This window comes from Gouania willdenowi, chromosome 10, assembly GCF_900634775.1.
Source record: "Gouania willdenowi chromosome 10, fGouWil2.1, whole genome shotgun sequence".
Taxonomy (NCBI): domain Eukaryota; kingdom Metazoa; phylum Chordata; class Actinopteri; order Blenniiformes; family Gobiesocidae; genus Gouania; species Gouania willdenowi.
In genome coordinates this window covers 16,710,442-16,729,307 of record NC_041053.1, presented here as the reverse complement: position 1 = coordinate 16,729,307, position 18,866 = coordinate 16,710,442, and the positions used below count along the sequence as shown (strand labels likewise).

Below are 18,866 nucleotides of genomic sequence, written 5' to 3'. Positions count from 1 at the left end.
TGATCAGGGCGAGACTTGATCGAGCAACTGTTAGTTTATTGGTTTAATTCATTGACATGATGCTCGTCCAATGCTTTGAAATTCAACTCACTACCAATGAAGCTTTGCAAAAAATCCAAATGTAGCTTGATGGAAAAACTGTCAAAGAAATATTTTAAATATAAATAAGTAACTCTTCTTAGATAATTATTTTTGAAAAAGTGGCCAACAAGTTTGCATTTATTGTGTGTAATTGTATATTTGAATGACTTTTTGCTCTTAAAAAGATATTTCTTTTTCATTTAAAAAAAAAAAAAAGAAGTTCCTTTTAACTCCTAAAAAAGGATGGAGTGTGCTGATTTTTTATTTATTTAATTGTTTTTAATTTATTTATTTATTCATTTATTTTTATTAACTTTTTCAATGCACTTTTTGACCTTAAATATAGATGCAATCAGCTTTGACCTGTGATTTTGTTACATGTTTTTTTTTTAAAAAAAAGACTTGGTATGTAAAATTGGACTTGAAAAGTTTTTCTTATAAACAGTTGTAATTAAACATTTACATAATTCTAAGTGAATTCTATCATTTATTTGATTAAGGATTATTTAGGCAAGTTCATTTCGCTCTTCGTTGGTCATTTAAAAAAGTTAGCATCAGCCAGGATAAACTGTCTTTGTTAAGATTGTTGAATGTATAAATACCGTTTATTTTTAAATATATGTAATTATGTTCAAAATTTCAAACTTTAATTTCTTACATCAGTAGTGCTCTGTCGTCCTTGTAGAGCCAATACCCAGCACATTTTCCACCATGACCTGACTGAGTTTTAATGACTCTTTTAAATCTAGCAAAAATAACTCATGTAAGTTTGAAGTATTGGGTCAGTGGCAGCTAATAGCTATACTATTATCTTTATTGTTATTACGCACATTACATTAGTGTTAACTACACTAAGGTACACAAATTATCATAAAAATTTTAATGATGCAATTAGTATAGGCCCAATCCGACCTAGCCTAAAAAATTAAAAAGAATAACATTTTGCAATTACCTTCACAAATTTGTCCTGATCAACGTAACTCATGTAAATAATCACATTCATGTTGACCTGACAGGCTGACACATCAATAATTGCTTTTTGGTAAATCAAGACATGCTTTGGATGGAAATACTTTAAAAAAAAATTTGCAGGAAAATTTCCACTTTTTAAACTTCAAATACAAGCTTTTGAAAATAAAAGAGACACTTGGGTTGAAACTTCAAACTTCATTGTTTTTGTTATTATTGTTTTTTTTTTTTTATGTTGATTTCATGTTGTTGCAAAATATTAACAAGTAACAAATTTAATGAGCCATGCAATATAGCCGCAATAATAAAGACGAAAAGATTTAACAACTAAATTTATATTATTCTAGTACAGTAATATTTTATTATTTAAAAAAAAAAAAAAATGTTTTTACACTTTAAAATATGTTAATAAACTCATAGGAGCATGATTGTATGGTGGTTAGCATATATGCCTCACAGCAAGAAGTTGGTTTGAATCCTGTGCTTGCTCAGGTTCTCTCTGGGAACAGTTGTCTCCTCTCATCAGCCAAAATCAAGTATATTACGTTAATTGACTTCGATCAGCTGTATGAGTGAATGGGAGTGTGAGGTGTTGTCTGTGTGTTGGTTCTGTGGTGGATGGAACCCTGTCCAGGTCGTACCTACAGCACCCTTTGAGTGCTGGAGATCTGCACCAGCAGAACCCTGCAACCTAAAACAAGACCCGGTGGACTGGATGATGAATAAATGGAAATTGCATGGGTAATTTGTATGCATCAAAGACAAAATGACACAACTTTTTTAAAATTATACCTTGGTTTACCCTTGCATTTAACTGTAGGCTGGAATATTTTTGATTTTTTTTTTGTGTTCAATTTTGATTTTAAGAAACAAATTAAAATAAAATGTAAAATCTTCAATATAATCTAAAAATAATGCATTTATTATAACAAATCTGCTTTGCAAAAAACGAAAAAAGCAAGAGGTGGCGCTGTTATACAGTAAATGCCGGAATCCAAACGTGCTCATTGTGCAGAGCTGTTTATGTAGAGAAGCAGGGAGCGCAGTGCTGAACGTTTGCAGGAGAAAACCGCTGTAATCGTTTCATAATACAGGGGGGAAAAGACGGACTATTGCTCGATTTGGATCGTTTTTGTAGGCGTTGTGTGAGAGAATACTGTCACTGGAACAGTTCATTTTACTGGAACGGGTGGATTGTAACGCGCACAATGGATCCGATCGTGTTGAACAGGAGGTACGTGCTGCTTCTCTCTTTCTCTTTATTTTCGTTGGTGTGCAACGTTTCAACATCAGTGACTCATTATTCCATACCCGAAGAATTAAAAGAAGGATCCGTAGTTGCAAACCTCGCCTCTGATCTGAGCCTGGATGTTACAACGTTGACAAAGAGGAGAATGCGTCTGGACATCATCGCCAGCAAAAAATATCTGGATGTGAACAAAGAGACTGGAGAGCTTTATATTGCTGAGAAGATAGACAGAGAAGATCACATTTGCAACATGAAATCATCGTTCTCGTGCTATCTGAAACTTGAGGTAACACTCGAAAGTCCACTGAGAATTTTTAACATAGAAGTAGAAATTTTAGATATAAATGACAACGCCCCACAGTTTCGCAGGGATGCCATTCATTTAGACATTTCTGAAGCGACACCAAAAGGAGAGAGGTTTTCTCTGAGTAATGCAGTTGATCCAGATGTAGGATCTAATTCAGTAAATACATACCATCTGAGTGAAAGTGATTATTTTAATATCGAGGTTCAGACAGGAAGAGATGGATCTAAATTTGCTGAATTGATTTTAATAAAGACATTAGACAGGGAGCAGCAGGCTGTTCATAATCTAATCCTTACAGCTGTAGATGGAGGAACACCTGCTCGCTCTGGCACTGCCAGTGTTATTGTTCATGTCTTAGATACTAATGATAATGCACCAACTTTTGGTAAATCAGTGTACAATGTTCAAGTGTTAGAAAACTCTCCAATTGGCAGCCTTGTTATTGACCTGAATGCTACAGACTTGGATGAAGGCTCAAACTCTGACGTCACTTATTCATACAGTTTATATACGTCAGAGAAAACACAGGAAACCTTTAATTTTAATCCCTCCACAGGTGAAATCACTATCAAAGACATGTTAAACTATGAGGACTTCAGGATTTATGATATGGAAGTTATAGCAACAGACAAAGGAGCCAATAGTTTATCAGGACAATGTACCATTAAGATCATAGTTGAAGACATGAATGACAACCATCCAGAAATATCCATCAAATCCTTTCAGACTCCAGTCAGTGAAAGCATAGAAGTGGACACAGTGATCTCTGTGGTTAGTGTGAGTGATAAAGACTCAGGTGATAATGGAGTGGTTGATCTCCGTATTCCAGACAACATGCCGTTCAAACTGAGGGAGTCGTCTGATAACTATTATGAGTTGGTGGTGTCAGAGCCGTTAGACCGTGAGAAGGTCCCAGAATATGTCATCACGTTCACAGTCACAGACAGAGGCTCTCCTCCTTTATCTGACAATGAAACCATGACTTTAGAGCTGCTGGACGTCAATGACAACGTCCCACAGTTCCCACAGTCCTTTTATACCATACGTGTGATGGAGAATAACGCACCTGGAGATCTGCTCAGCTCTCTCACTGCCTTTGACCCAGACCTCCATGAAAACCAGTATCTGGTGTACTTCATCATAGAGAAGGAGATAGCCAACACCTCCATGTCCATGCTGTTCTCCATCAATCCAGAGAACGGGAATCTTTACGCTCTGAAAACCTTTGACTATGAGATGGAGAAGGAGTTTCTCTTCCACATTGAGGCCAGAGACTCAGGCTCTCCTCCACTCAGCAGTAACGTGACCGTCCACATCATCATCGTGGACCAGAATGACAACGCTCCAGTCATTGTGTCTCCATGGCGTGCACACGGCTCTGTGGTGGAGGAGAAGATCCCCAGATCCACTGATAAAGGCTCCCTGGTTGCCAAAGTGATCGCTTTGGACACAGACTCAGTGCACAACTCTCGCATCACCTACCAGTTTCTGCAGGTGACTGATGCCACCTTGTTCAGCCTGGACCAGTACAACGGAGAGATCCGGACTATGAGGATGTTCAGCTACAGAGATCCACGCCACCAGCGTTTGGTGGTTGTTGCCAAGGACAACGGGGAGCCTGCTCTGTCTGCTACAGTCACCATCAAGCTGTCCACGGTGGAGACGGCTGTGAAGGCCAACTCTGACATGAGCGAGGTTTCTCTGGAGTACGACATCTTCTCAGACCTCAACCTGTACCTGGTCATCGGTCTGGGCTCGGTGTCATTCCTCCTGCTCATCACCATATTGGTCACCATCGTGCTGAAGTGTCAGAAACCCAAGGCCAGCATAACGGCTCCTCCCTGCAGGAACAGTGTGATCAGTGAGAGGAACTCCACCATCGCAGACTCCACCCTGGTGTCCAACGACGCCTACTGGTACAGCCTGTTTCTAGCAGAGACCAGGAAAGGAAAGCTGGTGGTTAGACAACCTGCACCAAAGGGCTCCAGATACATTGTGTCCAGCATCCCCAGAGGGACGGGACTGACGGACACCAGTGGCTCAGCTCCTTCTACTCTGCAGGTAGGAGAAAATATGACACCCACTTTTTTAAAATCGTGTTTTAAATAGTTCCGTTTTTTTTTTCTTTCTTTTTTCTATCATTCCATATGTTTTGTGCAAGAAACAACTTGGTGAAATCCTTAAAAAAAACAGCAAAAAAAGTGAATTGTTTTATTATAACCAGAAACATTAAGGTGAAGATTTACAAAAAACTTAAATATGACACTATAATAATAATAATAATAATAATAATAATAATAATAATAATAATAATTAACGCCGCGAGCGGCGTCATAGGTTCCGATGAAGCGGCCGGTGGCGGTAACCCACGGTCACGTATACCACTGTTGGGGATTTGGGAATTGGCCTGGAGTTGTAAGCGTTTTCGTATAACGGCGTAGTTATGGCGAAGGATTTTCCTGTGTCATGATAGGCCCCTCCCACTTTTCACAGCCTGCTCTATTTGCCATAGCAATGTGCTTCCATCTAATAAGATTCATCCTACAGTGTTTTGAAGTCAACACGACATATCGTCTGTCCGCTACAGCTGCTCGTGTAGGACGACCACAGAAGCGGCGCCCTCTGAGAACGCAAGGCATTGTGGGTAAATTGGTTATCGTTTGTTGTTTAGCTTTGGACAGTGATCGTGTGTATCAAATATGAAGCAGTTTGAACTTTGCACTCTAGAGTTAAAAACGTTTTCGTATAACGGCGTAGTTATGGCGAAGGATTCTCTTGTGTCATGATAGGCCCCTCCCACTTTTCACAGCCTGTTTTTTCTTCCATAGCAATTTGCTCCCCTCTGTGTAGGTTCATCCTACAGTGTTTTGAAGTCAACACGACATATCGTCTCTCCGCTACAGCTGCTCGTGTTGGACGACCACATAAGTGGCGCCCTCTGAGAACGCAAGGCATTATGGGTAAATTGGTTCTCGAGTTTTGTTTATGGCTGTACGGTCATCATGTGTATCAAATATGAAGCAGTTTGAACTTTGCATTCTAGAGTTATAAGCTTTTTCCTAGAATGGCATCCTTTAAATGCTAACCGTGTACATGACCTCAAATGACACCGGTCGAAAACACAAGGCATGATGGGAAATGTTTCAAAACAGTCATGACCAAGCTTGGGCACATGTCCTTTGTGTGAAATTTGAAGCTGATCGAAGTTTGTGTGTCAGAGTTATGGAGATTTGGAATTTTTTGCGTGCTAACGAAAGTTAGCATTGCATTTTTGTGGCGGCGCCACGACCAAACCGTGACAGATACGAAAATTCTTTCGATAACTTTTCATCTTCAATGGGTCCTATTTGGTGTTGCCAAGTTTTAAGCGAATCGGATGAATCCCCTCAGACTAGATAGCGCAGATGCGTTTCGAGGGCGAAACGCCATTTTTGACCTTTGACCCAAGATGGCTGACTTCCTGTTTGGTTTTGGGCGAGGTCACAATGTAACCTTTTGCTCATTCTGGGGCGAAGACTACATGTGGCGATTTTCGTGCAAATCGGTCAGACCTGGCGGTCGTGTGGTTCCATCGTTTGTTTTGGCGGCTAAAACGCACGCTACGCGTGCGTTTTCTGTCCGTTTTTTTTCACGCCACCAAATTATCAAATTTTTCGCCAGGCCTGAGGTGCGTGCAAATTTCGGTGAGTTTTCGGGCATTTTAAAGGGGTCGAATTAGCGATCAAAGGCGGGCGGGGTATAATAATAATAATAATAATAGGAAATAAAAGCGAAAACAATAGGTTCCTCTGTCCCATTCTGGGACATCGGAACCTAATAATAATAATAATAATAATAATAATAATAAGAATAATAATAAGAATAATAATAATAAATCCACATATAACACAAATTACAACAGATGGCGCTGTTTTGTTGGGAATAACCATTAGACAGATTCAATGACGCAGCTGCACAGTGCAGCACGTCTAGAAAGGAGTGGAGGATTCTCACTGCTGAAAACCCCTTGGCTCCTGCGTTTTTCCCCGATTTGCTCATTTTTCCTTGGCTTTGCCTACACTACAGTATCTTTTGGAAAATATGGTGTGAACTTCTCATTTATGGATTTCTGCACGGAGCAATAAGGAGCGCTGTAAACGCACAAGTGACAAAGAGCCGCTGTAACAATGGGGTCTCACAAAAGGTACGTGCTGCTTGTGGCTCTCATCGTGTTTCAGTGCGTCAGGAACACTTGGACCTCAGCGACTCATTATTCAATACCAGAGGAGATGAAAGAAGGATCAGTTGTAGCGAATCTTGCTACAGATCTCAACCTGGATGTTAAAACACTGAATGAACGGAGGATGCGTCTGGATGTCATTGCAAACAAAAAATATTTGGATGTGAACAAAGAAACGGGAGAGCTGTATGTAGCGGAAAAGATTGACAGAGAATATTTATGCAATGTCATAACGACGACAAATTGTTACCTCAAATTAGAGATGACTCTAGAAAACCCGGTACGGATTTTTAACATAGAAGTAGAAATTTTAGATATAAATGACAACGCCCCACATTTTCGCAGGGAAACCATTCATTTAGACATTTCTGAAGCGACACCAAAAGGAGAGAGGTTTTCTCTGAGTAATGCAGTTGATCCAGATGTAGGATCTAATTCAGTAAAAACGTATCATCTGAGTGAAAGTCAATATTTCAATATCGAGGTTCAGACAGGAAGAGATGGATCTAAATTTGCTGAATTGATTTTAATAAAGACATTAGACAGGGAGCAGCAGGCTGTTCATAATCTAATCCTTACAGCTGTAGATGGAGGAACACCTGCTCGCTCTGGCACTGCCAGTGTTATTGTTCGTGTCTTAGATACTAATGATAATGCACCAACTTTTGGTAAATCAGTGTACAATGTTCAAGTGTTAGAAAACTCTCTAATTGGCAGCCTTGTTATTGACCTGAATGCTACAGACTTGGATGAAGGCTCAAACTCTGACGTCACTTATTCATACAGTTTATATACGTCAGAGAAAACACAGGAAACCTTTAATTTTAATCCCTCCACAGGTGAAATCACTATCAAAGACATGTTAAACTATGAGGACTTCAGGATTTATGATATGGAAGTTATAGCAACAGACAAAGGAGCCAATAGTTTATCAGGACAATGTACCATAAAGATCATAGTTGAAGACATGAATGACAACCATCCAGAAATATCCATCAAATCCTTTCAGACTCCAGTCAGTGAAAGCATAGAAGTGGACACAGTGATCTCTGTGGTTAGTGTGAGTGATAAAGACTCAGGTGATAATGGAGTGGTTGATCTCCGTATTCCAGACAACATGCCGTTCAAACTGAGGGAGTCATCTGATAACTACTTTGAGTTGTTGGTGTCAGAGCCGTTAGACCGTGAGAAGGTCCCAGAATATGTCATCACGTTCACAGTCACAGACAGAGGCTCTCCACCTTTATCTGACAATGAAACCATGACTTTAGAGCTTCTGGACGTCAATGACAACGTCCCACAGTTCCCACAGTCCTTTTATACCATACGTGTGATGGAGAATAACGCACCTGGAGCTCTGCTCAGCTCTCTCACTGCCTTTGACCCAGACCTCCATGAAAACCAGTATCTGGTGTACTTCATCATAGAGAAGGAGATAGCCAACACCTCCATGTCCATGCTGTTCTCCATCAATCCAGAGAACGGGAATCTTTACGCTCTGAAAACCTTTGACTATGAGATTGAGAAGGAGTTTCTCTTCCACATTGAGGCCAGAGACTCAGGCTCTCCTCCACTCAGCAGTAACGTGACCGTCCACATCATCATCGTGGACCAGAACGACAACGCTCCAGTCATTGTGTCTCCATGGCGCGCACACGGTTCTGTGGTGGAGGAGAAGATCCCCAGATCCACTGATAAAGGCTCCCTGGTTGCCAAGGTGATCGCTTTGGACACAGACTCAGTGCACAACTCTCGCATCACCTACCAGTTTCTGCAGGTGACTGATGCCACCTTGTTCAGCCTGGACCAGTACAACGGAGAGATCCGGACTATGAGGATGTTCAGCTACAGAGATCCACGCCACCAGCGTTTGGTGGTTGTGGCCAAGGACAACGGGGAGCCTGCTCTGTCTGCTACAGTCACCATCAAACTGTCCACGATGGAGACGGCTGTAAAGGCCAACTCTGACATGAGCGAGGTTTCTCTGGAGTACGACATCTTCTCAGACCTCAACCTGTACCTGGTCATCGGTCTGGGCTCGGTGTCATTCCTCCTGCTCATCACCATATTGGTCACCATCGTGCTGAAGTGTCAGAAACCCAAGGCCAGCTTAACGGCTCCTCCCTGCAGGAACAGTGTGATCAGTGAGAGGAACTCCACCATCGCAGACTCCACCCTGGTGTCCAACGACGCCTACTGGTACAGCCTGTTTCTAGCAGAGACCAGGAAAGGAAAGCTGGTGGTTAGACAACCTGCACCAAAGGGTTCCAGATACATTGTGTCCAGCATCCCCAGAGGGACGGGACTGACGGACACCAGTGGCTCAGCTCCTTCTACTCTGCAGGTAGGAGAAAGTAATGCAGAACTTTCAAGTTAATTTTTAGAATTGTTTAAAATGACTAGTTGAAAACTACAGAGCTTCACTAAATTACTTCAAAGGTGTTTTTATTTATTTAAAGAAACAAAGAAAAAAAACCCATCTAAGTTTGGTTCCTACACATATCATAACACAAATAAATCTATAAATTAGCATTGAATCTGAAAATCTGAAAAGTTTCTTTTAGAAAATATGGAAACGATTCACTATTCAATTAATATACAAAATTGAATTGATATCTCACTGAACCAGAAGTTAAATAAATAAATGAAGTAAAATGTTTAGTAGCACATCTGTCATCACTTTTCATCAGACACGTCTGTTTTGGGATGATGCCTTCTGTGTGTGTGTGTGTGTGTGTGTGTGTGTGTGTGTGTGTGTGTGTGTGTGTGTGTGTGTGTGTGTGTGTGTGTGTGTGTGTGTAGACATATTTTAAAATTCATAAATAAATCTATAAATTAGCATTGAATCTGAAAATTTAAAAAGTGTCTATCAGAAAATATGGAAACGATTCACTATTCAATAAATGCACAAAACTAAACGTATCTGATTGATACAGAAGTTAAATAAATAAATAAATAAATAAATAAATAAATAAATAAATGCATAAATGAAGTAAAATGTTTAGTAGCACATCTGTCGTCACTTTTTATCAGACAGGTCTGTTTTGGGGATGATGCCTTCTTGTGTGTGTGCGTGTGTGTGTGTGTGTGTGTGTGTGTGTGTGTGTGTGTGTGTGTGTGTGGCTAATTTGATTCTCTACCTGTAGCAGATACATTTTAAAATTCATATATCTTTTAATATTGTTATATATTAATGCAGGTTTTGTTTTACCCACCATGTTTAAGTGAAACTATATAATTTTATTGTGAATACTTGTATGACCATATAGTCATTAACATTTTCAAAACTAACTCCTTACATTTTGAAGTTTGGTTTTTCTTGTCCCTCCCCCTCATTTATTGAATTTATTTTTAATAATTTTACTTTGAAATTTTGTGTCAGTGTTCGTTTTCAGCATTTAAAAGACCATTTTACGACAATATAATTAATGTATAATGTGGACTCTGCTTACAGGGGAGAGCAAAAAAAAAAGTGCAGGAAATTTTTTTAAACTCAATTTTAAAAAGGAAGCGAAGTTATTGTAATGTTGCCGATTATTTTGCTCATAACAAAATGTACAGTTTTATAAAAGTGATAACATCACGCATAGCTATGAAACCAGCTGTTCGCGTCGCTGCTGTCCACATAAACTCTCCTATGCACTGTGGATGCCCGCGGTGCCACTGTGCGTCATGGATTCTGCGCGCACACAGCGAACAGCAGCGCTTTATGAGAGGATACAGCAGCTTCTCATGGAGGACGTCTTTACCTTTCAGTGATAAAAGAGCGGACTGCTTATCTTTTCATTGTCATAACTGTGGATTTCAGACTTTAATACGGACATTTTTTTTACCGCAATGGCTGCCACACATCTCCCTCATTGCTCTATCTGGTATGTCTCAGCGTTTCTCTTTGTCTCTGCCATCATTACATCGGTGTCGACAGTCACGCATTACACTGTTCCAGAAGAAATGGATGAGGGCTCAATTGTTGCTAATTTAGCTACGGATTTAGGCTTAGATGTGAAGAGTTTGAGTGAAAGAAAAATGCGGATTGATATTGTTGGGAACAAAAAATATTTGGACGTTAAGAAAGACACAGGGGAGCTGTTTATTTTAGAGAGAATTGACAGGGAGTTACTGTGTCCCCTGAAAACAGCAACGTCCTGCTTTCTGAGATTAGACGCCACGATTGAAAATCCAATCCGTATGTTTAATATTGAGGTGGAGATAACTGACATTAATGACAACGCCCCTCATTTCCGTAGAGGTACTATGCATTTGGATATTTCAGAATCCACTGCTGTTGGAGAGAGATTCTCACTGAATAATGCTGCAGACCCAGATGTTGGAGTAAATTCTGTTAAAAATTACCATCTCAGTGCAAGTGAGCATTTCTCTATTGAAATTCAAACTGGAAGAGATGGCTCCAAGTTTGCTGATTTGATCCTTAAACAGTCGTTGGACAGAGAGCAGCAGGCTGTCCATCATCTGACCCTCACTGCTGTGGATGGAGGGGTTCCCACCCGCACAGGTACAGCCAGCATCATAGTCCGTGTGCTGGATGTGAACGATAACGCCCCTTCTTTTGACAAAGACTCATATGTTTTTAATGTGATGGAGAATTCTCCCATTGGCAGTCTGGTGGTTAAATTAAATGCTACTGATTTGGATGAAGGGTCCAACTCTGACGTAGTGTATTCATACAGTCTGTACACGTCTGAGAGAACACAGGAGATGTTTAATCTGAATCCAGAAAGTGGAGAAATCAGAGTAAAAGAGATGATAAATTATGAGGATTTAAAAGTTTATGAAATGGAAGTGATAGCCAGTGATAAAGGACCCGTCTCTTTATCTGGACAGTGTAGACTGACAATCCATGTGACAGACATGAACGATAACCACCCTGAAATATCCATTAAATCATTCCAAAGTCCAATAAAAGAAAATGAGTCCATGGACACAGTGGTCTCTGTAGTTAGTGTGAGTGATAAAGACTCAGGTGATAATGGAGTGGTTGATCTCCGTATTCCAGACAACATGCCGTTCAAACTGAGGGAGTCGTCTGATAACTATTATGAGTTGGTGGTGTCAGAGCCGTTAGACCGTGAGAAGGTCCCAGAATATGTCATCACGTTCACAGTCACAGACAGAGGCTCTCCTCCTTTATCTGACAATGAAACCATGACTTTAGAGCTGCTGGACGTCAATGACAACGTCCCACAGTTCCCACAGTCCTTTTATACCATACGTGTGATGGAGAATAACGCACCTGGAGCTCTGCTCAGCTCTCTCACTGCCTTTGACCCAGACCTTCATGAAAACCAGTATCTGGTGTACTTCATCATAGAGAAGGAGATAGCCAACACCTCCATGTCCATGCTGTTCTCCATCAATCCAGAGAACGGGAATCTTTACGCTCTGAAAACCTTTGACTATGAGATTGAGAAGGAGTTTCTCTTCCACATTGAGGCCAGAGACTCAGGCTCTCCTCCACTCAGCAGTAACGTGACCGTCCACATCATCATCGTGGACCAGAACGACAACGCTCCAGTCATTGTGTCACCATGGCGCGCACACGGCTCTGTGGTGGAGGAGAAGATCCCCAGATCCACTGATAAAGGCTCCCTGGTTGCCAAGGTGATCGCTTTGGACACAGACTCGGTACACAACTCTCGCATCACCTACCAGTTTCTGCAGGTGACTGATGCCACCTTGTTCAGCCTGGACCAGTACAACGGAGAGATCCGGACTATGAGGATGTTCAGCTACAGAGATCCACGCCACCAGCGTTTGGTGGTTGTTGCCAAGGACAACGGGGAGCCTGCTCTGTCTGCTACAGTCACCATCAAGCTGTCCACGGTGGAGACGGCTGTGAAGGCCAACTCTGACATGAGTGAGGTTTCTCTGGAGTACGACATCTTCTCAGACCTCAACCTGTACCTGGTCATCGGTCTGGGCTCGGTGTCATTTCTCCTGCTCATCACCATATTGGTCACCATTGTGCTGAAGTGTCAGAAACCCAAGGCCAGCTTAACGGCTCCTCCCTGCAGGAACAGTGTGATCAGTGAGAGGAACTCCACCATCGCAGACTCCACTCTGGTGTCCAACGATGCCTACTGGTACAGCCTGTTTCTAGCAGAGACCAGGAAAGGAAAGCTGGTGGTTAGACAACCTGCACCAAAGGGCTCCAGATACATTGTGTCCAGCATCCCCAGAGGGACGGGACTGACGGACACCAGTGGCTCAGCTCCTTCTACTCTGCAGGTAGGAGAAAGTAATGCAGAACTTTCAAGTTAATTTTTAGAATTGTTTAAAATGACTAGTTGAAAACTACAGAGCTTCACTAAATTACTTCAAAGGTGTTTTCATTTATTTAAAGAAACAAAAAAAAAAAACCCATCTAAGTTTGGTTCCTACACATATGATAACACAAATAAATCTATAAATTAGCATTGAATCTGAAAATCTGAAAAAAATTTTTTTAGAAAATATGGAAACAATTCACTATTCAATTAATATACAAAATTGAATTGATATCTCACTGAACCAGAAGTTAAATAAATAAATAAAGTAAAATGTTTAGTAGCACATCTGTCATCACTTTTCATCAGACACGTATGTTTTGGGATGATGCCTTCTGTGTGTGTGTGTGTGTGTGTGTGTGTGCGTGTGTGTGTGTGTAGACATATTTTAAAATTCATAAATAAATCTATAAATTAGCATTGAATCTGAAAATTTAGAAAGTGTCTATTAGAAAATATGGAAACGATTCACTATTCAATAAATGCACAAAACTAAACGTATCTGAATGATACAGAAGTTAATAAATAAATAAATAAATGCATAAATGAAGTAAAATGTTTAGTAGCACATCTGTCATCACTTTTTATCAGACACGTCTGTTTTGGGATGATGCCTTCTTGTGTGTGTGCGTGTGTGTGTGTGTGTGTGTGTGTGGCTAATTTGATTCTGTACCTGTAGCAGATATATTTTAAAATTCATATATCTTTTAATATTGTTATATATTAATGCAGGTTTCGTTTTACCCACCATGTTTAAGTGAAACTATATAATTTTATTGTGAATACTTGTATGACCATATAGTCATTAACTTTTTCAAAACTAACTCCTTACATTTTGAAGTTTGGTTTTTCTTGTCCCTCCCCCTCATTTATTGAGTTTATTTTTAATAATGTTACTTTGAAATTTTGTGTCAGTGTTCGTTTTCAGCATTTAAAAGACCATTTTACGACAATATAATTAATGTATAATGTGGACTCTGCTTACAGGGGAGAGCAACAAAAAAAAAGTGCAGGAAATTTTTTTAAACTCAATTTTAAAAAGGAAGCGAAGTTATTGTAATGTTGCCGATTATTTTGCTCATAACAAAATGTACAGTTTTATAAAAGTGATAACATCACGCATAGCTATGAAACCAGCTGTTCGCGTCGCTGCTGTCCACATAAACCCTCCCATGCACTGTGGATGCCCGCGGTGCCACTGTGCGTCATGGATTCTGCGCGCACACAGCGAACAGCAGCGCTTTATGAGAGGATACAGCAGCTTCTCATGGAGGACGTCTTTACCTTTCAGTGATAAAAGAGCGGACTGCTTATCTTTTCATTGTCATAACTGTGGATTTCAGACTTTAATACGGACATTTTTTTACCGCAATGGCTGCCACACATCTCCCTCATTGCTCTATCTGGTATGTCTCAGCGTTTCTCTTTGTCTCTGCCATCATTACATCGGTGTCGACAGTCACGCATTACACTGTTCCAGAAGAAATGGATGAGGGCTCAATTGTTGCTAATTTAGCTACGGATTTAGGCTTAGATGTGAAGAGTTTGAGTGAAAGAAAAATGCGGATTGATATTGTTGGGAACAAAAAATATTTGGACGTTAAGAAAGACACAGGGGAGCTGTTTATTTTAGAGAGAATTGACAGGGAGTTACTGTGTCCCCTGAAAACAACAACGTCCTGCTTTCTGAGATTAGACGCCACGATTGAAAATCCAATCCGTATGTTTAATATTGAGGTGGAGATAACTGACATTAATGACAACGCCCCTCATTTCCGTAGAGGTACTATGCATTTGGATATTTCAGAATCCACTGCTGTTGGAGAGAGATTCTCACTGAATAATGCTGCAGACCCAGATGTTGGAGTAAATTCTGTTAAAAATTACCATCTCAGTGCAAGTGAGCATTTCTCTATTGAAATTCAAACTGGAAGAGATGGCTCCAAGTTTGCTGATTTGATCCTTAAACAGTCGTTGGACAGAGAGCAGCAGGCTGTCCATCATCTGACCCTCACTGCTGTGGATGGAGGGGTTCCCACCCGCACAGGTACAGCCAGCATCATAGTCCGTGTGCTGGATGTGAACGATAACGCCCCTTCTTTTGACAAAGACTCATATGTTTTTAATGTGATGGAGAATTCTCCCATTGGCAGTCTGGTGGTTAAATTAAATGCTACTGATTTGGATGAAGGGTCCAACTCTGACGTAGTGTATTCATACAGTCTGTACACGTCTGAGAGAACACAGGAGATGTTTAATCTGAATCCAGAAAGTGGAGAAATCAGAGTAAAAGAGATGATAAATTATGAGGATTTAAAAGTTTATGAAATGGAAGTGATAGCCAGTGATAAAGGACCCGTCTCTTTATCTGGACAGTGTAGACTGACAATCCATGTGACAGACATGAACGATAACCACCCTGAAATATCCATTAAATCATTCCAAAGTCCAATAAAAGAAAATGAGTCCATGGACACAGTGATCTCTGTAGTTAGTGTGAGTGATAAAGACTCAGGTGATAATGGAGTGGTTGATCTCCGTATTCCAGACAACATGCCGTTCAAACTGAGGGAGTCGTCTGATAACTATTATGAGTTGGTGGTGTCAGAGCCGTTAGACCGTGAGAAGGTCCCAGAATATGTCATCACGTTCACAGTCACAGACAGAGGCTCTCCTCCTTTATCTGACAATGAAACCATGACTTTAGAGCTGCTGGACGTCAATGACAACGTCCCACAGTTCCCACAGTCCTTTTATACCATACGTGTGATGGAGAATAACGCACCTGGAGCTCTGCTCAGCTCTCTCACTGCCTTTGACCCAGACCTCCATGAAAACCAGTATCTGGTGTACTTCATCATAGAGAAGGAGATAGCCAACACCTCCATGTCCATGCTGTTCTCCATCAATCCAGAGAACGGGAATCTTTACGCTCTGAAAACCTTTGACTATGAGATTGAGAAGGAGTTTCTCTTCCACATTGAGGCCAGAGACTCAGGCTCTCCTCCACTCAGCAGTAACGTGACCGTCCACATCATCATCGTGGACCAGAACGACAACGCTCCAGTCATTGTGTCTCCATGGCGCGCACACGGCTCTGTGGTGGAGGAGAAGATCCCCAGATCCACTGATAAAGGCTCCCTGGTTGCTAAGGTGATCGCTTTGGACACAGACTCAGTGCACAACTCTCGCATCACCTACCAGTTTCTGCAGGTGACTGACGCCACCTTGTTCAGCCTGGACCAGTACAACGGAGAGATCCGGACTATGAGGATGTTCAGCTACAGAGATCCACGCCACCAGCGTTTGGTGGTTGTTGCCAAGGACAACGGGGAGCCTGCTCTGTCTGCTACAGTCACCATCAAGCTGTCCACGATGGAGACGGCTGTGAAGGCCAACTCTGACATGAGCGAGGTTTCTCTGGAGTATGACATCTTCTCAGACCTCAACCTGTACCTGGTCATCGGTCTGGGCTCGGTGTCATTCCTCCTGCTCATCACCATATTGGTCACCATCGTGCTGAAGTGTCAAAAACCCAAGGCCAGCTTAACGGCTCCTCCCTGCAGGAACAGTGTGATCAGTGAGAGGAACTCCACCATCGCAGACTCCACCCTGGTGTCCAACGATGCCTACTGGTACAGCCTGTTTCTAGCAGAGACCAGGAAAGGAAAGCTGGTGGTTAGACAACCTGCACCAAAGGGCTCCAGATACATTGTTTCCAGCATCCCCAGAGGGACGGGACTGACGGACACCAGTGGCTCAGCTCCTTCTACTCTGCAGGTACTCTGCTCACCCTCTCATTAAGTCTTAACCACTCAGTCATATTTGTTTTATTTTAATCACAATTTTGGCTTTATTTGTGTATTTTAAATAGTTGTTCCAGAATCTATTGTTTGGTGGATCCAAAAATCATAAATTAAATATGTTTTTTAAAAAGAAAATCACATTATTTGTGAGAATTTACTTTGTTAATATTTTTTTATGTAGGGATGCGCAAATCCCTGTTTTGGAAACACCGTGCAGTTGTAGCATCTGTATTTTTTTTAATACCGTGAGTTTTTCATAGACCACAATACCAGCTTACACACAATATTGGTCAAGTGAAGTGGTGGAATGTAGTGCCTCTGGACATTGTTGGAGAGGAGACTGTGTTGCAGTTACAAGCATGCGATATTGTGAGAGCATAAGTTGTGTTTTTCAATTTAGGAAGTCCACTTCAGATAGTTTGGTTTGCTCATCAAGCCCACTAGCTCTTGTGGATTTTTAGAAAAGGTTGGAAGTCTCTGTTGTCTCAGAAGCTTTGCTGCTGGTTCAAGATTAAAGATTTGTTGATGTTGTAAAAATACAACGTTGGTAGCATTGTGCTGCTCCCCAATGCAGGGTTAGATGTGTGATGCTGGTGATTAATAATCTGTCACTTGTTGTGTTGTGTGAGCTCTGACAAGACATTTCATGTCAGTGTGTGTGATCAACATCCATTATGGAGAGAAGATACGTTAACAACGTAAACATTACTGTACAAGGTTACAATTACTTTTCGCAGATGCTTTTATCCAAAGCAACGTAAAACACAAGCAGTTAGAATTAAGGGATTTGCTTAACATCCCACAGCGATGGCCCAGGTTGGATTAGAACCAGTAACCCTCTGATTACAAGCCAGCTCCCTTAGCTATTATACCACCATCAATCTGTAATGAACAAATAAAGTTACTAGTCTGGTAATAACATTTTCTCTTATTAGAATAATGAGTGCCACCTCTTTTTAAACAGCATCATCACCTTTTTAGGCATGGCTGCCAAACTCAAAACGCCACTCACTTTGTTGTTGTTCTTCTTGTGTACACTAGTTAAAATCACTACTCCTCTGTTTTTTGTGAACAGATCGGGCTGAAATTTGGTAGGTATAATCTATGGATGTGTATGCATCAATGCTCAGAGCCCGATTTGCGATTTGGGGCCCAGCCCAAAAGAAAAAAAAAACGACAGTCAATTTTTTAATTTATTTGTGAGTCAAATAATACAAGGGTTGGTGGTACCGAATCTTTGACACATGAAACCAATAGAAGAGCCTCAAGCATAGCTAGATACAAGAGTAAAAAAACCCTAATATAATGATACTACAGCAATTGATACTATTAATATTAGGATTATTAGCTGCCTGTTCATTTTAGAACTAATTGTAACTACTTTTATTTGTTTTTAAATCATTGCATTTCATCATACTTATGTCCCTTCTCGGACTCTCAGATCTGCTGATTAGCTTCTTCTGAGAGTCCCAGTAATCATAGAAAGCTTTGAGGGGTCGGTGGCTGTGTTCAAAATTGCATAATAACGTACTACTCATACTAACATACGACTCACACTAAATCTGACGTCAAAATTAGAATGTAGTGCATTCACATTAGATATGGAAAGATTTAGTATGCAAGAAATACCCAGTTGTATACTTTATCACGACATTTTTTAAGTGTGCACGGTGGGCACACTCGTCATACTCAACTGTCCCATGATGCTTTGCGAGCGGAACGTAAAATTGATTCAAGCTAAAAGTCAAACAAAAGTTTTTCGAAACAAAATCATCTCTTCTTGTCTTTCAGTAGGTTTTTTTTTTAAACAAGGGCTCTTGTTTTGAATGTAACCGGAAGTTTTGTCAGTAGCACAATGGCACGTCTCCAAAAATCTCAGAAATGTTGGCATGAAATGTGTTTTGCATGAGTTTTATGGCTCAAATGACCACATGTTGATATTCTATTTGGT

At 40.8% G+C, this 18,866-nt stretch overlaps 3 protein-coding genes and 1 pseudogene across 3 annotated transcripts; all 4 read left to right on the top strand.

The window, feature by feature from the left end:
• The first annotated feature begins 2,089 nt into the window (after window positions 1–2,089).
• LOC114470764 (protocadherin beta-16-like) lies at window positions 2,090–4,839 on the top strand (annotated as a pseudogene).
• Window positions 4,840–6,573: 1,734 nt separating this feature from the next.
• On the top strand, window positions 6,574–9,202 carry LOC114471396 (protocadherin alpha-C2-like). The gene has a single exon (XM_028460173.1). It carries the CDS (start codon window positions 6,773–6,775, stop codon window positions 9,200–9,202), a length of 2,430 nt encoding a protein of 809 aa, XP_028315974.1. The 5' UTR covers window positions 6,574–6,772.
• A 1,329-nt stretch (window positions 9,203–10,531) lies between these two features.
• LOC114471395 (protocadherin alpha-C2-like) lies at window positions 10,532–13,104 on the top strand. The gene has a single exon (XM_028460172.1). The coding sequence runs from the start codon at window positions 10,663–10,665 to the stop codon at window positions 13,102–13,104; it is 2,442 nt and encodes an 813-aa protein (XP_028315973.1). The 5' UTR covers window positions 10,532–10,662.
• A 1,376-nt stretch (window positions 13,105–14,480) lies between these two features.
• LOC114470763 (protocadherin alpha-C2-like) lies at window positions 14,481–16,913 on the top strand. The gene has a single exon (XM_028459096.1). It carries the CDS (start codon window positions 14,481–14,483, stop codon window positions 16,911–16,913), a length of 2,433 nt encoding a protein of 810 aa, XP_028314897.1.
• Window positions 16,914–18,866: the final 1,953 nt, after the last annotated feature.